Source organism: Rhipicephalus microplus, chromosome 8, assembly GCF_043290135.1.
Source record: "Rhipicephalus microplus isolate Deutch F79 chromosome 8, USDA_Rmic, whole genome shotgun sequence".
Classification (NCBI taxonomy): Eukaryota; Metazoa; Arthropoda; class Arachnida; order Ixodida; family Ixodidae; genus Rhipicephalus; species Rhipicephalus microplus.
The window spans coordinates 92671327-92693854 of NC_134707.1; the positions used below are offsets into that span (position 1 = coordinate 92671327).

The 22528-nt window shown below is 46.4% G+C and overlaps 1 protein-coding gene across 1 annotated transcript in view; it reads right to left on the reverse strand.

Moving 5' to 3' along the window:
- LOC142768663 (lipase member J-like) overlaps positions 1 to 10350 on the reverse strand; it is a 33378-nt gene extending 23028 nt beyond the window's left edge. The window contains exons 1-2 of the mRNA XM_075870683.1: positions 10057 to 10350; positions 2452 to 2650 (exon numbers count right to left, since the gene is read on the reverse strand). Coding sequence (XP_075726798.1) covers positions 2452 to 2650; positions 10057 to 10164 — 307 coding nt within the window. The 5' untranslated portion in view covers positions 10165 to 10350. The remainder of the gene's footprint in view (positions 1 to 2451; positions 2651 to 10056) is intronic.
- Between the last annotated feature and the right edge of the window lie 12178 nt (positions 10351 to 22528).

Genomic DNA, 22528 nt, shown 5'->3' on the forward strand with positions numbered 1-22528 from the left:
AAGCACTGCTCAAAGCACACGGCCGGAGCAGTAAATCTCTTTTTGTAGATGCTAGCCCATACCCTGAACGAAAAGCTCACACAGCTGTCGTGATTGACACGTCCGGCATTTGTATTAATGCGTGCTCTGTCATAACAAACAATATAGAGGAGGCTGAAGAGGTAGCCATAGACATGGCTATCACCTCCAACAAACACTCATTTATACTGAGCGATTCGCAAGTAGCAATCAGAAATTTTACGCAAGGACGGATTTCACAGCAAGCCCTCAGAATCTTCGTTAATAACCAAGAACTACACAAAGTAGATGAATTGAAATACCTCGTATGGTTCCCGGCGCACACAGAGACTGATACACCCAATCCTAACGAGCTGGCTCATGAGTTGTCGCGAGAATTAACCCGCCGCGCAAGCTGACCACACCGCTCGATGATCATCCCTGGCGCTGCCGACGTACCACACAAAAACCGATTTACAAGCTACACAGAATACATGCAACACGCAAGGCGCGTTTTTCCCGCCCCTCATCCGAGCATAAACAGGAAAGACGCATCGGAATACCGACAGCTACAGACGAACTGCTACCCGAACCCTGTGCACCTCCTCAGGAGCTACCCAAACTTATACCTTGACAATAAATGTAAGCTATGTGTAACAGAAAAGGCGTCTTACAACGATATAATGTGGGAATGTCCCAGCTTATCAACAAGTTCTCCGGAGGTCTTCCGGGAGCAGTGGCGACTTGTGCTGCTCAGCTCGGAGGTCCAAGACCAAAAATGGGCTATCCAGCAGTTCAGGGAGGCTGCACAGAGACAAGGTCTCCCGGTACCTCATTGTGCGGTCTAGCCCAGACCACAAGCATGCCGGATACTAAAATAAAGTTTATTCATCATCAATCGGTTCATCACGAGCGGAGAAAACGTTTTTTTGTTGAAGCGGCACGAAAACAGGATAAGAGGAGGCGAGCTCGAAACCCTTGCCGCTCCTCCGCGTAACATTCGCAAGCCAAATCTCTTTCCCACCCTCTCAGGCATCCGTCCAAGAGGTCACGTGCGCATGACGTGCCCAAACAACTCCAAACCCCCAGCACGCGAGCAGCATCGCTTCGTTGACCAGCGTTATTTTGTGGTCTTCTGCCTGTTTCTGGGGGATGATTTGGAAATGCTGGCTTAGACGCGGTATAATAGATGAGCACAATGAGTGCGTGAAAATGCAGGTGCGTTTCACGCTGGTCGTCTCCTCGATGCGCTGATAGCAGGTACACATGCGAAACGCCGACACATTAGCCGTGCATCTCGTTGCAATTCAGGGGAGAAAAATGAAAAAAAGATGCTTACATTCCGTTATTGCGTGTAAATCCTTATGTAGAGCTGTTTGCGACGTCAGAGCAGAGTCGTCTACGTAGAGGGATAACGTCACTACATGGGCGTGTACGTACGGCCATTCATACGCACACGTCAAGCCCTCATTCTCTGGGCATGCGCCGGCAAAAGGGAGGGGGAGCATCGTTCATCTTGAAATTTGACTCATATCCACGGCGCATCGGGTTGCAAATTTCGGCAGACGTGATCATGAACGCCTCGTCTATGCACTGCGCTTGTCAGCTCAAAATTGTCAAACCTGGTTAGTGGCCCTTCAAGAAAAAAATGCATCGGCAGCGTTAAGCCGATGAATGCTAAGAATTAACATTAGGGTCCCAGCATAAATCAAACCCGAGCGTTGTGCTTGGCAATGCAGTACTCTACCACAGAGCCACAGCAGGCCTCGGAACAATTTCGGTTATGATCCTATGCAGACGCAATGTTGGTGAAACGTCAGTGAAGGTTGATGTGCTTGTTATTCAATTTTATAAGCGATACATATGCACTTCCGTGTTCTAGACGTCAGGTTGGGTTAACGTGTATTGAATACTTAGGCTCTATCTAGTGTCATTGTCAACGTAGCACTAGCCAGTGCTACCATCCTCGCAAGCACAAGAGCTACGTAGCAGCTTCGAGGTTTTGGTATTGGTGATACCTGTGTTGGCGCTGGCATCGTTAGCAGTTGTTACCAACTGGTTGCATAAAGCATATATTAGTGTTCAACACAGGTTGGTGCGTACAGCATTTGTACATATCTTTAGTGCATTTTCGTGTCGTTTCGCAAAGTAAAAAATGAAGCCGCCATCACCTTCCCTCCGCCAAACACTGATTCCCACGGTTAGTGGTACATGCGGTATTTTCCCTGTCAAAAGCATTCGCAACACATCGTGTTACCTGAGTACGTTATCAAATACCTTCAGCATGCTTATGTTTCTGTAATATGTTCTGAATTAGCACAATGTGTGTCGTTTCGTGGTAATAGCGGTAGAATAAAATTTTTTTTTTATCACAATGGCAATCACAGTAATCTTTCAGGAGCTCTGTAGGCAGTGTCACATTGCTCGCTTTTAGCACTGCACGATATGCGATACCTGGACTTTGAAAGCGTAGGTTCGCGGTCCAGGTGGCGGCGTTCGTGAGCAGGCCGTGAACAAGCAGCAGAGGTGTTCTGGATGTAGTGGCGTTATCCGTCAATTTCGAAGGCATCCTGTGCACTTCTAAGATGTAGCCGTCAGCCGTGGTAACATTGTTAACTTCGACATTGTAGCCGAAGTAGCGCATCAGATCAGCCTGTTGAAAAAAATTGATTCAGTTGAAATTATTAGTCAGCGCTGTTGATGCATTAAAGAAAGCGTATTGATTTGAGGCATGCCACAAAGAATTGTCTCAGTTTTGACGTAGCAAACTTACGTTGCCCCACGCTTCACTAGCGGCTGTCTATATTATGTCAAGCTTGTGGTCACCGGCGCTTACACTGTTCTCCTTCGGAATGAAGCGGGCGGTGGGGTATTTAGGCTTACAGAGCGCCCCCTATCAAGTCAACGCAAGGGGAACATATGCGCCCCCCTCTTAGGTTACAAGGGGGGGCACCCCCTGCGCCCCCTCTGACGCCATGCGCACGCTTATGCTTGTGGCTTCAACCAACATAATACATACCCCGTAGATAAGGTGTTTGCTGAGCGGTGAGTTTTTCAGCTTTATTAGCATGCGCGGTGATTCATTGGCGTTTTACTTGGCATTTATTAGCTCACCTTTTGTGATTCAGGGCCCACAATTGCTTGCGGAATAACGGAAAGATCGTCACTAGATTCGCTTTAATAGATGTAGAGATAACAATAGAGAATAATTTTGCTAAATTTGTGTATTTTAATGAGTAAAGACGTTACCTATGCCCTCTATAAGTAAATGGTCGTGGTCCTAGTCATACGCAAGAGAGGATTTTCAACAGCCACCTTCAGGAACCCGAATGTTAAAAATAAACAAAGCATAAATTTGCTGTTGGTCTCGTATTTTCATTACAGGGGCTTTTAGGGGCAAAGCTTCTTAGAGGCTAGCCTTGTCCGGCGTCCAGTGGTGTCCCGGCATCTACACTAGTATGGCACTTTCCGTACAGCCGAAAAAAAAAAACACCTGTGCCATTCGTTCATCCGTCGATCCCTGAATCCGTCAACTTGTTCGTCAATTCTTCTTTCCGTCCCCACGTGCTTGCGTGCTTGTTTACGTCCTTCCGTCCATCTGTCCATCCTTTATATTTGTCGGCACCTTCAACAGAAAAGTTATAAACCATAGGACCTAGCTCGACCCGCTAATTATTATTTATTTCATGAAGATGCGTTTTTTTTGTTCAAATAAACTGGCAGTGTTCAACCATACTTGTGTGGCCACGTGTTTGGGCACGTGCTTTCAATTAATGCGAGAAAGTTGGCCGCTGAACCATGGTGTATGGCAGTGGTGAAAGTAAGGGAGGGTGGGGGGGTGGGGTAATTTGTCGCGGTAGATCAGTGGCTACGGCGCTCGGCTGCTGAAGCGATTATCGTGGTGTTGATCTCGGCTGCGGTGGCCGCACTTCCATGCAGGCATAATGATAGAGGTCCGCGAACTGTGCGATTTCAGTGCACGCTACAGAGCACGACTCTGATGGTCAAAATCTTTGGAGGTCTCCACTACGACATTTCTTCTAATAATATTGTGGTCTTTGAAAACCACCACACTTCATCAATATCATTACTAATATTATAATTATTATTAAGAGGTCAGATTATTCTGGACTCTCTTGTATACAGGCTAGGCCAGAGCACGCACTTCAAGCATTCTCCCTCGGGATTTACTTTTGCATATCATATTTAAAGTGTTTGACAGGTGCGCTCTTCTTGTAGTATACGGTGCGCTCTTCTTGTAGGAGCACAGACACAAGAAATTGGCATTTTTTTTTCTTTTGCAATAGGTAGCTATTGACCCACCTATCACGGCTGAAAAACTCGTTTTCTCGAGAGCGTGATGACAAATTATTTGAAGTTTGTTTCAAGCCACCCAGTCGCGGTTTCGCTTTCAGAGAGCGCCGAGCGGGGCGTCACCAAGAGGTTTTTCTGTGTGAACGTAGCTGGCAACGTGAGCACACAGAATGGCATGCACACGAGCCCAGCGTTAAAAACTGTTGTCAATCAGGCTCCTTCGGAGGCGCTTCGAATGTGCATGACACCGCAAAAATGCATTGACAATGTACGTACGTAAGTCTTTGTGCTCCCGCGCAAACCAGCTCTCATTCCGTTGAAAATGTCGTTTAGAGCAGAACCACTCGCAAGGACCATGGCAGCGAACACAAACTCGGAAAGCAGATGGTTGTTGGCTGACAACACTGCTACCAAAGAGGCATTTCACGTGTGGTACCGAGACAGGTATACTACAAGTAATTTCAAATATCTTCTAGGCTATAGTATCTATTGAATTTTCGTAGATGACTTGTTTCTGTTCACATAAATCTATCCCTGAAAGTATCTTGCCTTCAAAGTTTTGTCAGTGATCCTTCAATATGAGCTCTGAAATGTTAAGCGCATTCAGCAATGAAGAACAAAGTGCAAGATTGAAAACTGGTTTTTTGGTTTGAAGATACCCCATAGAGGTCATATTATCGTAAATGCTACTAGGGACGTCTTATTTGCCGTAAATACTCATTATGCTGACGTTTGAATCGCGAAGCAAAAACAGCCCCCGATATACTACAGTCACCAGTCAGGTAGAAAATTGAAAGTCGTTGACATTGAAATGAAATTGCGGTTTCTCGAATCTAATAGGTTAAATAAAATCACTGGTGAGTATAAACACATATTACATGGAGGAATCGAGGTTGAAACTGTTGCAGGCCTTCCGTATACACGACCGCGGCTGAAGGTGAAAGACATTCTTTTATGCACTCTAAAATGAAAACGTGCTAACATTTTCAGGGAATGTTTTATTATCATTGATGTGTGAGCTAAAAGTTTGCAGCAGCTTATAGATAAAAGTTGCCCTTATTTTCTGTGTATGCGCTTCTCAAGTGACAAGCATTTTTTAGCGAAAAGATTTGCTTTTAATTATAATTACTTGCGACCACTGGTTCACACTAACTACGACAGGAAAACATCTCAATTTTCTACCATCCAACTTTGGAATAGCTTGCCTGTTCAATTTAAATCTGTTCCAACATTTTCATCTCAGAAAACTTATAAAATCTTTCCTTTTAAGTGCTGCTTTCTCACCTTAGCTAATCTATATAATTTTTTTACATATCCACATTTGTGCCCTTTGCGTTTATTTTTGTCTCCTGAATAAGTTCTTTTGATATTTTTCATTTTTGGCCAACTTTTTCAACTTCTGTTCCGTATTGTTTCTGTGTTTTAATTGACTCCTCGTTGTATTTTGGTTGGGTACTGTTTCAGAATTCGCTTTTTGCTTTATTCTATTCCTATATTCTAATTTCGTATTTAAACTGTTTTGGCATGTTGCTGCTTGTGTATGATCGCTATTACCACCCGCTAACCTTCTGCGATTTCTATCTAATTCACCTTTGTGGTAGTTCATGGCTGAACGTAACGTTTTCAGTATTCAGGTTCTGGAACTCTTATTTGCGAGCAAGTAATATTTAGTTGATGCTTATGCAACCAATGAAGCGAAACTTGTCAACGTTTAAACTGCTGGCTCTATACGAGTTTCTACATATCTACCTGCTTATGAAGCCGACGACATCTGGGTGCTCTCGTGATCCCCTCCTTAATTTGACGCAGATCAAAATTAGTATGGGAGAGTAAGAGGGCTTAGAGCGCTTGACGAGTGTACCTGGCTGGTCATGACATGAATAACGTGAAAAAAAAAACATTTCCTACATCGTCAAACCCATTCATCCAGGCATACCTGCCCTCCACGGGCCGGGCTATGCGGGCATACACCAGAGGTGATCGAAAGGTCAAGTCTACTCACTCAGGGCGGAAAGAGACATCGAAAATTCACATGCGAGAGCGTTAGAAATATCTGACACCACCATCTCTGACCTGAAGAAAGCAAATAATCAATAGCAGGGTGCAAACAGAAATCAAACCTACGCGTTCTGCGGTAAAATCAAGTATTTTGCCCCAGAGCCCCGCGAGACCTCGGAATTGCTTTGGAGAGCCCCTCTACGCGGGAGTAATGTTGGTGAAACGTCAGTTGTGGTTGCAGTGCTGTACATCTAACTTTATGACAATTGCGTATGTACTCCTATGATACAGGTGTCACGTCGGGCTAACATTACTTTTGTACTTAAGCGCCATCCAGTGAAGGTGGTCTATGTAGCACTATCCGAGGCACGAAAGCACAAGCGCTGAGCCGGCCGCTTCTGGTGTTGATAATATCCATGTAACTGTTGGCCTGGTTACATAACTGCAAACTGGTTAGGCAAAACACATGCAACATCTCAACATATACCGGTGCTTACAACAATTGCCCGTATCTTAGATGCAATTTCACAACGTTTCGCTCAATAAAAACATTGCACCCATGTCACCTCCCCTCTACATGTTTCGCATAACAACATTCCCATGAAACGTGAGATGTGTCAAATTTTTTCTTTTGCTGTTTATCTCTCTACACCCTCTTTTTGTTCCTTCTTCCCCACCACTGCACTGGGTTCAAGGCGTTAGAAAAATAATGAATGGGTTGAAAACTAGATGCTAGTATCTGGTTAGCGTCTCGGCTATCCTCTTCCCTCTTCTCTCTCTAGCAACTGACTTTGACAACTATTGTGTGGTCAGTCCCATGCCAGCTGTATTTTACACTGCATACGAAAACGTTTTTTTTTAATAAAAATAATGAAGAATAAAACGTATATGTGTAAAACAAAATGGCATTTCAAGCACTATGATGTGTTTTTGCCTTTGCGACTTTTTTACTTACTCCTCAGGCTGTCAAACCAACGGAAATCTACACTACAGTTCGTGCGATCACGGTGTATGTAGCTGTTGCCTATCTCTGGTTTTTATTGAAGAAATACTGCTTCAAAACCACGTGAAAGGGATGTACAGTGCAGCCCACTGTTAGGGGGAACACGCGAGTGCGCGGCCGACGGTCCACGGGGCGCAATCTGCTGGCGAGATTTGGAAATGCGGAGCAAGCGCACAGACTTGCAAGGGCGGTTCATGCCATGCATCGTCTTCTGTTCTCCACCCTGGCACTCGGCACACGCTAACGTCATGCTATGTTTAAGTGAATAGAAAGAGAAGCCGACTATGCTCGTTGCATCAAGCACAAATTCCTTGTTTGTTATCAAAGGCAGCAGGCTAATTCGAGCGTTGTGCAAATCTTATGACCAACGTTTCTGTGAACATTGACACTTTAGGTTACGCAAGTGGTGCGCTTTGTTATCGCATTTACACAATTCTACATATGCGGGTGTAATTCTTCGCTGAACGAATTTTCGGTGGTGCCAGTTCTTACATGTTACATGGCCAGGGCACCATGAGGACGAAAATCTTCTCATAGTTGAGCTCTACAATAAAGAATACAGTCAGAGTTCTGTCGCTGGCGTCATAAACAGGCCACTAAAAAGCGTGACAGTGCTCATGTGCCCCTCCCCCCCCCTCCATTCACCTGACTTGAACGTAATTGAAAATGTCTAAAGCAGAAGGAAATCATCTCATAGCGTCAAAGCTACTGATAACCTGCGGGCTTCCGTAAACGAAGAGTGGGAGCAACCTAATCGCGATTCATCCTTTACGGAAGCTCTCTACAGGTCTCCGCCTGCAAGGGTGAAAGCCGTACTCGACGCTGGAAGTGACATTACTCGATGCTGAACGAAACTTTTCACCCCCGTATTCTAGAACGTCCCTTCACTCAACGCTTCAAATTCACTTGAGAAAGCCAATGGGAGTGCCATCTCTAGGCACGGTAAGTCACTGCGTATGAGCGATAATATGCTGCGATTCTTGACTAGCGCAGTGCCATTTACAGCCGAGCAGTGGCGCAGCGCTCACCTCTGCCAAGTGAAGGGTGAAAGTCGAGTCGAGAAGCGTTTGTGAATACGGGGGTCAGTCTTCTAATGTTAAGAGGCTGTAGATCGGTCCTAGTTCATCTTTTGTTGCAAAGATATGACGAATAAATCTTTTTTCGTGTTTAATGTATAGTTCTACCAGCTTCATGTTTCTTACGGACACATATTAGGGAAGCGCCGTTCGTTTCATAGAAGTGCATTTTATCGCTGTTCGAAATATGAAGCTTTTTCCGGTGTGGCTTTAATAATAAAAAAACTCACACTGTTGAGAACGTTAACACTAATATTTGCCGGGATGTAACAAGCCAGAGACAGAACATCATCTTGAATCACGCCATATTAATGAAGAGATTCCATACTCAAGTGTTTTCTTAACTCGCCACGATGCTATGGGAGTTATGGGGCTCGAGTGCTGACCTGCAGGTCTCGGGATCAACTCCCGGCTGCGGCAGTCGCATGATCAATAAAGGTGGGAAGATTTGAGGCCCGTGTATACTTTGATTTAAACCCTAGGCATGGTCGAAATTTCTCGGGCCTTCCACGGAGTCGTCCATATTCACACCACTGTTGTGCGGTGTTGAACACCAACAAATGTAATTATTCGGCATTGATTAACATGCTTTTAAATATAATTGCATGGCTTTTCATAGCATATCAGCTTTAAGTGAGATTCCACAGCTGCGGGTGTGAACCTCATTGTTTCAGAAATGGTGACATACCCCAGCAATAAACAAGCTGCGCCTTTTGTTGTGCCTGCTGATTACCTGACGGGGCACAGGCAGACCAGCAGCGACATAAATCGCTCCGCGGAAAAACGAAAGCGCTTGGCAAGCGCAGGAGCGGAAAGTAGCAGCCGAAACCAGACAAGGGTCGCCTTCGCGCTTTTATGCGCGTGCGCCACGATTACAAATCTCGCCACCAGTTCGCGCTAAGTGGGCCACGGCCACGCGGTCGCGTGTTCCCCCTAAAAGTGGACCGTAATGCACGTTCCAAGCTGCGCAGTTGATAGAAAGAACCCTGTGGTTACGCCGTACTCAATGGATGAACTACAATACTTTAAATGAGCAATGACTGAAGTATTGCAACGAGCTTGCTGATCACGTGGGCTACAGCGTCGAACGCCTGATGTAAAAATGCACCCGTGTGTTTAGTTTTGTGTGCATTAAAAAAAACATCGTGTAGTCCAAAAATGCTACAGTGCCCTTCAATACCTTGCCATTTATCGTTTTCTTAGTGTGACTCGACTTCCTGACAGTTTAGGCGGGTTAGAACACGCAAAAGCAATATCAAGACGGATAAAAACGCTGTCAGGTTTGGTTAATTATGGCTGACCTCAGAATGATTATTGGTTTATTGGCCAATCAAACACTCTCTGCATGTCCATTAGTGTAAGGGCAGTTAGTTTCTGCATCACTGTGTCTCCGAGTGGATTGCTATTCTTAAGTTAGTACAAAAAGATCTTCATACACATAGCACTTGCCATGTCACCAGCACGAAACTTACGTCAACTTGTGTACAAAGAAAAAAAAACGCATTATTTTCATAAGAGAACTGAAAGCCACAGAAGTATCTAGCCCACGCACGCACACTAACATCTATATATAAATATGTACAATGTTCGATTGTTGTTCAGTGCTAAAAAAATCGCGAGAAATCTATGCATCACCATGTTTAGTGCAAATCCTAAGTATGAACATACCGGGGGCAGCATTGCCTGTTCAGCTACTTCAGTGGCCTCTGAGCTTGTGATCGTAGAATAACTGAGCAGCAAACCAAGGCATATTGCCAGGCGCAGAAGTGGGATCATAGCGATGTCAAATTTAAAGCACGCCGTCTCTTTGAATTTCAGCCTCAATGAACTGCAGACTTCACCTGTAGTGTTTCCTGCACGGGTGTATCCGGCCACTTAGGAAGTAACTGGTAAACACGACTTCCTTTTAAAACATAATTAAATTGACAGCGTGGCCTGCTCTTTAACAGTGAATGGCAACAATTTTCGCTTGTCGGTTGATGATGACAATTGAAAAAAAAATGTTCGGAAGACCTGGCATTTTGCTGATTCCGCTTTTCACGCAAACTCGACCAATAAAAATTAGTCTCTTACGCTCTCACCTGGGACAGTTCGAAAACAAAAACCTTTATATTTATCCTCATCAGATGTACTGATGTCTTATCAACAGCGAAAGTTTGCGGGACGTTGGATCTACAACAATTGCGAATTTCTGCTATAGCAGTGCTTCATGCTTGGAATCAAGGTGGTGACTGTACAGGTCGGAATGCCAAGTGCAGTATAGAACATTAATTTCGAAATTACACTACACGACAAACCGGGAATTCAGCTTCATCGAACATTTCGTGCCCTACAAGCTTTTGCTGTTGATAGTACTTCTCATTTTATGTACTTTCAGGCAATGAAAGCTTGGCGCTTGATGTGTTAGAGGCGTACATCTCTTGAACGTAGCCTTGTCTAACGTTGCGGTCAAAGTATGTAATAGTAACTAAAGTCGAAGGATAATTGATACACACACAAAGAAAAGGTTTCACACTAAACTTCAACGTAGACATGGTCTAATTTGAGATCGCAGTGCCTGGTGAAAGGACCCATCAAGAAGATTAGAAGATTGAAGATATGCTCACTACCATACAGTGCGCAGATGTTAAGGCTTCTCCCTACACAAATACACACGTCGAGCACTATATGTACAAAAAATAACCCCTAATAAATTGATATCTTGCCACTGGTACAGACAGTTGGCTCTTGGATTCTTATTCGAGACATGCTCCACTCCAGCAATATTCTAAATCCTCCTTCAATTGGCCAAGACGACTGGAAATATAAACAAATTTACATTTGTGTATACGCTTTGTGTCAATCAGTTTACAATATATGTGGTAACGCTCTGGTAACATGCGGTTGCTCATGGATGCAATACCTACAAAGTCACCCATTCGTCAGGATTCACTCCGCGAAGATTTGTCGATTTTTCAAAGTAACATATGCCACTCTCCGAGCTCGCATAGTTAATAGCGTGCACGTCAAAGTATGCACGTCATAACGCGAATGTCGTCGCACGAACGTAGAACGAATTGCCGCGCTTAAGGCGCCCAGGTCATTAAGAGATCTTTAGGCCATGTGAAGAAAACTTTGACAATTCCTTTGACGCTTTTGTCAGACGACTGACAGTGGAAATACCCAGCGCTTAGTCGTCACTGAAGCGGCCACAAGTGTTTCAGAAACAATGGAAAGGAAATCAAACATTTGAAATTCATCTCAACTCAGTTGCACGAAATGAAGTATAACTAAATAGAGGAGCTGGGACTCTTCTTTTGGGGCTATACTGGAATTTTCGTTGTTTTGTTTGGAAGTTTATAAGCCATTTTTAAGTGGTTTGCTTGCAACATGAAGAAGAAGTAGGCATGCAACACTAAGATTTCGGATTTCGGCAGTAGAAGCCGGCAGCACTGCCTCCACGATTCTTTTCGCCAGTGCCATTCTACTACACCATGTGGGCCACTAATGATTGAGAAGTACAATCACCGCCCTCCACGTTGTCGCCGACCAGTGGAGCACCTTTGCTTTCCTGAAGCAAGAAAACATTTCGCATAGCTTTAAAAGTAAGCCTCAGCTGAATATCGACAAAAAAGTAGCCACGTTCTCATGTTAGCATGCATCACAAAAACAACCTGCCCCCATTGATGTACTTGAAAACCGAGAACGTAATACAATTTTGCAATGTATCTTGATAGAGACTAGTAGAAACACAAAAGAATCTTTGAGATACCACCACTGTAGCCAGTGTAGAGGGGGAGGTGTAAGACGACGTCGCGAAGGCAGCCGATGTGACTGTGTCATTTTCGCAACACGACCAGCGCATCGACGCCATAATTAAGAAGGCTACAAAGCGAGCTTTCGACCTACCGGTAACCACCTTCAATGCCAAGTTGTCACCTCTAGGGGTGCTCAACTCTTATCAGGAATTGAAGGAGGCACCTCTCGTCAACCAATATACGCGACTTTCGCAGACGGTATCTGGGCGCTGCCTGTTAGGCCGCCTGCGCATCAAACACTACTGCATTCTGAGGAAACATGCAGACTTTCTGAGCTGCGGCGCCACAAGCTCTGGGTTCGTCCCCTTCCTCGAAACATGCACTCGCAGACATACGAAGGTATACAAGGGGCGCGTGCTCTGGCCCTCGCACACCAATACGGATCTAAGCGGGGTGTATACTACGTAGATGTGGCAGGGCCGTCGCTCACTGGATTTTACACGGCCGCTGTAGTTCACCAAGACCAACGTGTTAACGGGCTCTCCTATCGGGCTTCCAACTCCGTACGCGCTGAGGTAGAAGCAATAGCGCTTGCCGCCTCGCACACGGATTCTAGAGTAATCATTAGGATGTAAGAATAGCAGACTGGGCTTGTTGGTTTAACATATTTGCAGCTTAAGGCGCGAAAACGACACGGACGAAGAGAGACAGTACACACACACGGAGCGCCACTTCCAACAAAGATTTATTTCGAAAGAGCACAGAACATATATAGACACCGCGCGCGCCGTCACCGTGCCTTAATGCGCAGCCGCATTTAAGTAGCGTAACTCCTTTGGCGATAAAGAAATGGAGGCTACGCTGACGCACAGATCACCTAATTCGATTATTCTCTTGGCCTCAATGATTAGTCTTACTGATTTATCAGGGCTTCGGGCGACTACCGCGCGTCGCCACATGCAAAGCTCGCATGCTGTCTTTCTGCAATCGTCACCGGATTTTGCCTGAGGACGTGAGGCTACTGTTCGGAGGCTTCAGCCCTTCAATGGGTCATGGGAAGCGCATCTGCAGCATCCTCAAGTCGGAATGGTCAAGGCAGGCACGCCTTTACCGAATACACCTTGAAGGCCAACTACACAGCTCATTGGGAGCGGAGCAAGCACAGCGGGCGTTTCGGCATTTCAGTCATCTGGCCAATCAGACAACCGAATCCCTCTGGCAGTGCACTTTGTCACAACTGCGAGCACATCATCGTCCAAAAGTGAAAACGGTACAAGTGAACAGAATCTACACCGAAGGAAACGTCACGTTACCAGAGGATATCTGCAAGGGTCTCGCCTTAGGGCCAAAGTTCGCCGTGCAGCCGCGGACCTCCGGTCCGGAGCTGCTCTCCTTGGTGCACAAGGTGTCTGGCCTAGCTCCCGCGAGTGAAATGGATAGATGTGTTTCTAGTGGTGTAGATGTACTTCTACGTGACCAACGGGAACCAAGGCGTCCTATTGTTCGTCGTTTGGCGTCCTACCTGAAAACGAACTCATACTGCGTTCTCCCTTCGGACAAGGAAGGTGGATTCGCCGTCTTCCCACGGGACCTTTACAAGGTGAAAGCGCTTGAAGCGTTGAGTTCTGTATTTCAATGCCGCGAGAACGTCCAGATCAACAAACTAAAAAGTGAAGCTAAAAAACTATGTGAGAGTATGAACCTTTCAAAGTTGGTTAGGGACGTCGCAAACAGCAAATCAGGCACTCTCGAGGTCTTCTTCAGTGCAAAGACTCATAAGGAGGGTTGCCCCCTCAGAGTAATCGTGTCAGAACGTAACACTTGGCAGAAATGCCTTGCCGTCTTCCTGCTCGATAAGTTCCGGCTTCTTAAGTTTGACGATCCCTATCGGGTGAAAGATTCCAGCGAAGTAGTAAACTTTCTTGCCGGGCAAGTAGGGGTAGCCCTCGACGCCTTTTCCATTGATCTGAAAGACTTGTATTATTCTATACCGAAAAATGCGTTGCTTCAGTGTGTTCAGGACAGCATTGACCAATACGGCCCCCTGTCATTTCAAAATGACGCAGGTATACCAGAGGGAAAATTCATGGCAATGCTAGAATTGTATTTGAGGTCGACTTTTGTAGAGTGGGACGGTAACCTATACCTGCAAAAGAGTGGCGTTTGTATAGGTTCCTGTTTAGCGCCATTTTTAAGTGACCTGTTTTTAGCTCGCGCAGGCAGGACCATTTCTAGCCTTCTCGAAGGTAGCGGTGTCATCAGGGTTTTTAGATTTGTAGATGATTTTTTAGTTCTCATAGACAAAAAGTTCATGGACACCGACCAAGTCGTTACTAACACCTTAACAATTTTTAGGCTTGTTTTATCGCCCTTAATAGTGACACACGAACTTTCGGTCGATTCGACTATAAGGTTTTTAGATCTTAGATTGTTTGTAACAACTGATCATACATGTTGGCAGTATGAGCCTCGTGCTAACAAACCATTACTACCTTTTAGCTCGTCCCATTCTAAGCTTGTCAAACGTAGCATCGCCAACATGTGCCTGCTGAATGCTTTCAAGAAATCCTGCCCACACAGAGCAGCAGACAGTTTCCTCAAGCAGGTTGACCGTCTTGAGCAGGCGGGCTATCCACAGCACACTTTGGTGTCAGTGGCGGAGAAGATTTTGAAGAAGTAGCGGAACTGCCACACAAGCGAAGGGTCACCCCAGGATAATGTTAAGCTTGCTGTGATTCCTTATATACACCGCGTATCCCATAATCTGAAAAAGATTGCCGAACAGGTTGATGTAAAGGTGGTCTTCTCTGCGCCGTTAAAACTTTCCAGGCTCTGCAAGTTGACTAACCCCTTTCTCAGGAAAGCTCCGGCCTGCAATGTGAACCACCAGAACAAGTATGTAATTTGTCAGAAGGGTGTGGTCTACGAGTTCCCCTGTTCGTGTGGTAGATGGTACGTAGGCCATACCGAGCAATGCCTGAATGATAGGCTAAGACAGCATAATAACAACGTCAGAAATGGCAGAGAGGGCCACCTCGCAATTCACTGCCGGGATTGTCATTGCGTTCCTAACTTTAGCGCCTGCGCGGTAGTCGCCCGAAGCCCTGATAAATCAGTAAGACTAATCATTGAGGCCAAGAGAATAATCGAATTAGGTGATCTGTGCGTCAGCGTAGCCTCCATTTCTTTATCGCCAAAGGAGTTACGCTACTTAAATGCGGCTGCGCATTAAGGCACGGTGACGGCGCGCGCGGTGTCTATATATGTTCTGTGCTCTTTCGAAATAAATCTTTGTTGGAAGTGGCGCTCCGTGTGTGTGTACTGTCTCTCTTCGTCCGTGTCGTTTTCGCGCCTTAAGCTGCAAATAAAAATCATTAGGACTCACGCAGAGCCCGTAAAAATTATATAAATCTGGCGGGCGAGGTATGCTTTAGCCTACGATATTTTAAAGCAAGGTGTTCGGAATTCTGATCCCTCTCTCAAACGTATTGCTTGGACTCCAAGCTACCAGGGCCTTAGGCATAACGAGGCAGCGGATGCGGCCACCCACGCGCTTAACTAACGGCCACCTCACCCAGACTTTTCCGGCTCAGAGACTAGCCAACCACTTCTGCGATTCGAAGAAATTCTGATGTACTATTGCGATTGACATCGCCTTTTCCGGTGCCTGCTAAGGGCCTGAGTAAGGCCGATGAACGAACCCTAAGGCGCCTGCAGACCAACAACTAGTGCGTCGCAATAGTAAAGCATTTTGACCCGAAAGTCGATGGGCGGTGCCCTCACTGGGGAAAAGTCTTGAATAACTTTCACATGGTGTGGGCATGTCAGATGAATCCTTCCCTTCCCCTAACCCTTCCTCCACCAGAGAGGCATGGGAGGCATCCCTACTCAATTTCTCAGGGCTGAAGGTCCAAAGAGCTCTAGTCCAGTGGGCACGGGTAGCGGCGTTGTCCAGCGGGGTACCGGAATAAGGACTCCCCGTGTATAAAGCGCCCGTGTGGGCGTGCAAACTCTCCATAAATTATTGTTTTTCACATACACGAAACGCTCGAAGGCGCCGACTCACGCGGTCGTCTAAACATCAGCTTCTGCTTGTTCACTTTTTTTCTGAGGAAATATATCTGTGTGTTTAATCCAGTCGATGCCTCTAGTCTTGATGACCATGTGGAAACAATTTTGTCGCGGTGGGTGTACGTTTTGCCGACTTTTGAAGATTTTTTTTGCGTGACCAAGCCGTGGCTTGCTAGGCCTAAGGTTAGGCTTAGCGCGCTTCAGCTATCCAAGATGGCTATGCAAGTCACTGTGCAAGGGTAGGACATTTTTTGCGAATAATTCCAGTGTTCTGGATGGACAACGGCGCTTCCTAAGCGTAATTAAACTAAAGAATGGGTAACATGCGCTGAACTTCGAGGCCAACCATATGACAAGAATGGTGGCACCGAATCTCCCGCCAACGTAAAGAAACGCCTCGCCAACGCATCAAGGCTACCTCATCTACCAAGAGAGTATTTTGGAATCATTGTTAGGCCCCGGGGAGACCTGAACGTTAAGAATAGCAGTGACGTCCGGAATTCTCAAGCCCTCACGACAGCGGCGCGTCTCTCCGCTGCAGATATCACACAAGACATCATTTTTCCTAACGCTATGCAGAACATTGTTGTAATTAGCACGTAATTGCGAGCCAACGCCAAAGCCTACGCGCAATTTGAGGCCATCACCATTATTCACGCAGGGTAGAAAGTTAGCTCATACATTGCTGCGCCCAACAACACATGCAAGTGTGTCATCAGAAACATCAATATGAAAATTGACGATGAAGAGCTAAGAAGACCTCTTATTCAGCCGAGAAATCCCGCTGTTCTCGGATTGCGGGGAATGAAGAGTTCTACCACAGTCGTTATGTTTTTCGGAAGACTTCCAGTCCCAAAGTACGTCATGTGTGGTGCCACCCTAGTCAATTGCACCCTCTGCAGACGACAAACGGACGTCTGCTATGCGTGTGGTAGACTCGGCCACAGAGCTCACGTGCGTCCCACTCCAGGAAATACCATCGGCCCGGGTGCTGAATGACCTCCCATGGCGAACAGCATGTTTGCTCGCCGAAATGCGCCTTCTGTGCAGGGCCTCACCCAAACGACCAACATAACCTGTAGAGAAAGATTGGAGATGCCTTACATCGTCAGACAGCGAAGAAGGGAGAGATGCGACTTTGACAAGGACTTCTCACTGATACATGAGCCGCCCGAACCAGCCAGCAAGTCCAGGTCCAAGTTCAGAAGCTCGAGGTGGAGCTCCTGATACAGAAGTGGTACCCGATCCACAAGCCGTTCCCACTCCAGGAGCTGTTCACTATCAAGGGGCCCGGCCGTCAGCATTCAGGTGCATGCTGCCACTGCGACTGAGGGAGCTGACCGCGTCAAAGCATCCCAGAAACAGCTAACGGGGGGAATTCCGCCAGAGCAGATGAAGGAAAGAACAATTCAGCTGGAAAGAAAGAACGCTGCACCAAATGAGTTCATTGCAAAACATAGGGTCAAGATGGTCCCATTTATGGATGCTAATAACGCAAAGAGTGAAGCTTTACAACCTCCTCAGGTCACTAGAGTCAAAACGCCCGTCGAAAGGCCTATGAAAACGACCGTAGAAACGCCCGTAGAAAACCCAACGGAAACTTCCGTGGAAACGCCGATGAAAGTGCAGTGTACTGCTCGTCCAACCGAAACGAGGGCTTTGACGAGGCCCGCACTTGATGAGAAACTATATAGTTTTGAAACGGAGATGACAGAAATGTTCCAGTCGCTTAGCTAAACAGTCCCATCGCTTCATGTTAAAGTTGAAACATTGGCGGAGAAGTTCAGCGCGGGATGCTAAGGTCAATGCGTTGGAAGTGAACGTCTGTGCATTACACTCTAAGGTCAACGCACTTGAACGCGGGTGCATATCCTTCAAGCCTAATCATGGCGCATCCGCCTGAAGAGTTCAGTAATAAAGACGATAGTCCTTCTTGGGGACATTCCACGGAAAACGTTTGGTCTGTCAATCTGTACATTTATCTGTGGGTCTGCCTTTACGATACTTCAAACGTCATCAAACGGCTGACTCCATCCGCAGCGCCCACAAATATTGCTCAAGATTCAGCGTTTATACTTGTGTGATTATCAATTAAAAAAATGGCCTCGTATCTGCATGTAATCTGCAAATGTCGTCAAAAACGATAGTCTTGCGTGTTGAGAGAGTGAACAAAACATTTATTTGATGTTCTGCGCTAGAAAACCGGTGAATGGTATTTCGGAGGCGCTGCGTTAGAGACCTTCGAGCGTGTAGCGGAGGCGAACGAGCTCATCGAGACACGTCACACGTGAGACATGAGCGCCATCTGGCAGTTTCTTTTGGAAAACAAAGCACGTGGCCGCGCGCGCCCGTCTCAGAGGTGATAAGGTGTAGAACGTGAGGCGACGGGTAGGTGCCACCACCTTATCGTCATGGCCAAGCGTTGGAAAGGCTCCCCGTTCCGTGCAGGCATTGCATGGTAAGCGCAGCGTGATAAGCGCTACGGTCCTTAAAATTACCTATGTATGCCTTTTCTAGTAAGAAATGCATATGCAGAATATATGCGTGTTGTTATGGTGCCCCAGACACGCGCAATAATTGCTTTTTAATTGATAATATCACAAGTATGAACGCTCAACCTTGAGCAACATTGGTGGTCGCTGTGGATGGGGCTGGCCGTTTCTCATACCCGGCGCCGATAAGAGTGGACAAACAGACAAATGTACAGACAGACAGACAGACACAGACAGACCAAACGTTTTGCATCGAAGGTCCCCAAGAAACACAATCGTCTATAAAAGCAATCATTGTGCATATCTGAGGCACCATAACAACACGCCGATGTTTTGTATGTGTGCCTTTATACAAGTGAGGGCATACAGAAGTAGCTTTAAGGACCGTAGCGTTTATCACGTTGCGCTGACAGTAGAACGCGATGCTCAAAGAGTTGAGTGTTTCCAACGCTTTGATAAGAAGACACGGTGGTGGCACCTGCCCGTCGCTTTGAGTTTTACACCTTGTCACCTCCGAGACAGGCGCGCAGCTTTCTGCGCGGGCGCGGAAGCCTTCGTTTTTAAAGATCACTGCGAAATGGCGTTCGAGTCTAACGTGCCTTGATGTACTCGTTCGCCTCTGCTACACACTCGAGGCACTCTAACGCAGCGCCTACGCAATACCATTCACTGATTTTCTAGCGCACAGCATCAAATAAACGTTTTGTTCCCTCTCTCCAGACGCGACACAAGATTATCGTATTTGGACGATATTTGCAATGTAAAATGCAAACTCGGGGACAGTTTTTTTTTTGCAGTGGAACTGCTGGGGATTCACCCGCAAGAAGGCAGTTCTTCAGCAGTTAATTCGTTCACAGTCTCAGTAGCCACACGTCATTTTGATTCAGGGGGTGCTTTCGGAGGCTGTCATTCTGCCAGGCTACCAATCTCACGCTCGTTATGGAGACGGACGAAGAGGCATTTGCACGCTCGTCTCTAAGAAATACACCTTTATTTCGCACAATCTTCCTATGGACACTGCTAAGGTGGAACACTCATAGGTCGAAATTTTTCCAGGGTGTCATTTCAAGTAGAGTTTTCAGTCTTCATATTTATAGTTCGCCAATTACTTGAGACAAAGGTTTGCGGCGCTCTTGAGTAGGGCTGCCGCCAGGGTTGGTATTTCCCCACTTGTGGTTGCGGGTGATTTCAACGCTTCTCATCAGGCTTGGGGTTATCTGCGGTCATCACGTAAAGGCGAGAATTTTAGGCAAGCAGCGGCGAAATTGAACCTCACCCTAGACACGGAGCCAGAATTTTTGTCCAGGATGTGTAACTCCTGCACGAGGGACATCACGCCAGATGTTACATTTGTTACAAATGTTAAATCTGCTACGTGGCATAATATGCACGTGGATCCGGGGAGTGACCATACTGTCCTAGCTACCCATATTAGTGTGTAAATGGCAAGCCCGAAAGAGAGTTTAGTTTGATGAATTGGGATTACGTCCGGTATATTTGAAATGAACGCGCTCAAGCTGAAGACTCAACCCCAAGCCTGGATCAATGGGCCAAACAGCTCAAAAAATGACGTTAACGAGGCGGCAAAAAGATACACACAGGTTTAGAAACAGATAGAATGTACAGCCGCTTTACGCAGCTCCTAGAGGCCAAGAAATTATTACTCAATAGGTGGAAGAGGCAGAGGCTCAATCGTCGGCTCCGCATGAAAATCGCAGAACTTAACCGATCAATCGAGAACCACCGCCAAACCCTCTCTAAGCGGCAGTGCGATGAGGTGTGCATTTCTGGTGGTGGCCACACTAGAATCGGAGGGGATTGTAATTTGCTAATACACCTTTTGAACAAGTCGAATTCGAAGAGTAATCAAAGGCAAACCACATAACTCTACGTGCAGCCAGACAGTCTGAATTTGAAGACGCTATGCTGAATGATCTGGCCCACAGATGTCTACCCATCGACTTCTCGAGCTGTTCAGACAACCCGTCCTACACTGGAAACCCTTGCACTGAGCTCAGAGAGCCCTTTAGCGTCAGCGACATCTGAGAAGTTATTTGAAATCTTAATAGACGACCGGCTCTGGGGCCGGATGGCATCTCTAACAGGGTCCTCAGAAATCTGGAAGACAAATACATTATTCTTCTTACCGATGAGATTAATCACATATGGCGAGAAGGTTCTGTCCCAAACTATTACAAAATGGCATCGGTTATCTTAATCCTCATGCTGGGCTGACCTCGAGATTTAGCCAATATTAGGCCCGTATCGTTAACGTGGTGTGAAGGCAAGGTGGCGGAGCATGTCATTCACAACCGTATCTCCAAGTACATCGAGAAGAAGGGTCGCTTTCCTTATAACATAGTTGGGTTGCATCCGTCTTTGTCCGCACAAGACAAAATGAAGGTACTCAAACATCAAGCTATAGGCGAGGACACAAGGAACGTAAAAGGCATCCGGAGTCTTGACTTGGAAAAAGCATTTGACAACATCTTTGACGCGTACATCTTAAACTCCATTTCAGAGCTTGGACTGGGCGAAGCCTTTCGTAGATACGTCAGCTCCTTTCTCGAATCCAGGAAGGCCACGCTCAATATCGGGGACCTCAAGTCCTCTTGCATAGCACTGGGCCCTGAAGGCACGCATCAAGGAGCGGTGATATCCTCACGTCTGTTTAACATCGCTATGTGCAAGTTGTCCATATTGCTATCTAATGTGAAGGGCATCGGGCACACGCTTTTCCCTGATGATATTACCATCTGGTGTCGTGGAGGTAGTGAAGGGGAAGTCGAGAGTTCACTCCAGGAAGCCGTCAATCAGACGGAGCTCCTCCTCGATGGCACAGGCCTGACGTGCTCCTCGAGTAAATCGGAGCTGCTTTTACACAGGCCCAGTTAAAAAGGAGCCAAGCGAAAAAATGGGAAGCCTTTATCCGAGGTGGACATTGTGCTTCACACCAGACGTGGCGCCCGCCTTTCCTGAGTGAACGCGATTAGAGTGCTAGGCACATTACATAGTCGGATGGGTACAACTGCCAAACCATTGCTAAGATTTCAACCAAGACCGAGAACATGATCAGTTTAATTGATGGGGTTTTGAACAGAAGGGGGGGGGGACTCTCGGAGGAGAATCTACTCTGGCTCTTTTTCATGCATTCTTCATGAGTTGTATAACGTACGTAGCTTCCATGCCCTTTTGGTACGGATTCAAAAAGAAGCTGGAAAATATGATCCCAAGGAGCATAAAGAGGGTAAAGGTCTTCCCCGTGCGGAAAAGCACTGAACGGATTATACCACTAGAAGTTCATAACCCCCTAGGTAAGATCATTGAAGCGCAAGAGACTGCACATCTGGTTCGCCTGTCGTCTATGCCAGCTGGTAGCCAGATTCTGTTCATCCTAGGTCCCACCCCTGCGCTCGTAGAGGATCACCGTCTTCTACTGCCAGGTGAACACCGTACTGCCATCCAGATCTCTCCCTTTCCGCGAAACGTCCATCCTCAGCGCAACGTAGGCAGGCACCGGGTCAGGCCATCACGCTTCTGAAGAACATCAATAACAATCCTGAGTCAAGGTGTTTTGTCGATGCCGCTCTGTACGGTTGCTCAGCTAGGTTTTTAGTTATTGCCGTTATTTATGAGGGTTCTATTATCGATTCTGCGTCAGTAAGAGACTTCACTTCATCAAGAGCTGAACAGTTGGTTGTAGTTCTTGCCCCTTTGGATGACAGTAGATCGCAAATCTTCGCTGACTCAAAGTCAACAATCAGGGCTTTTGCCTCTGGTTCCGTCTGTGCTGAAATATTTAAACTTCAAAGTAAGACACTTTCCTCACATACCATTACA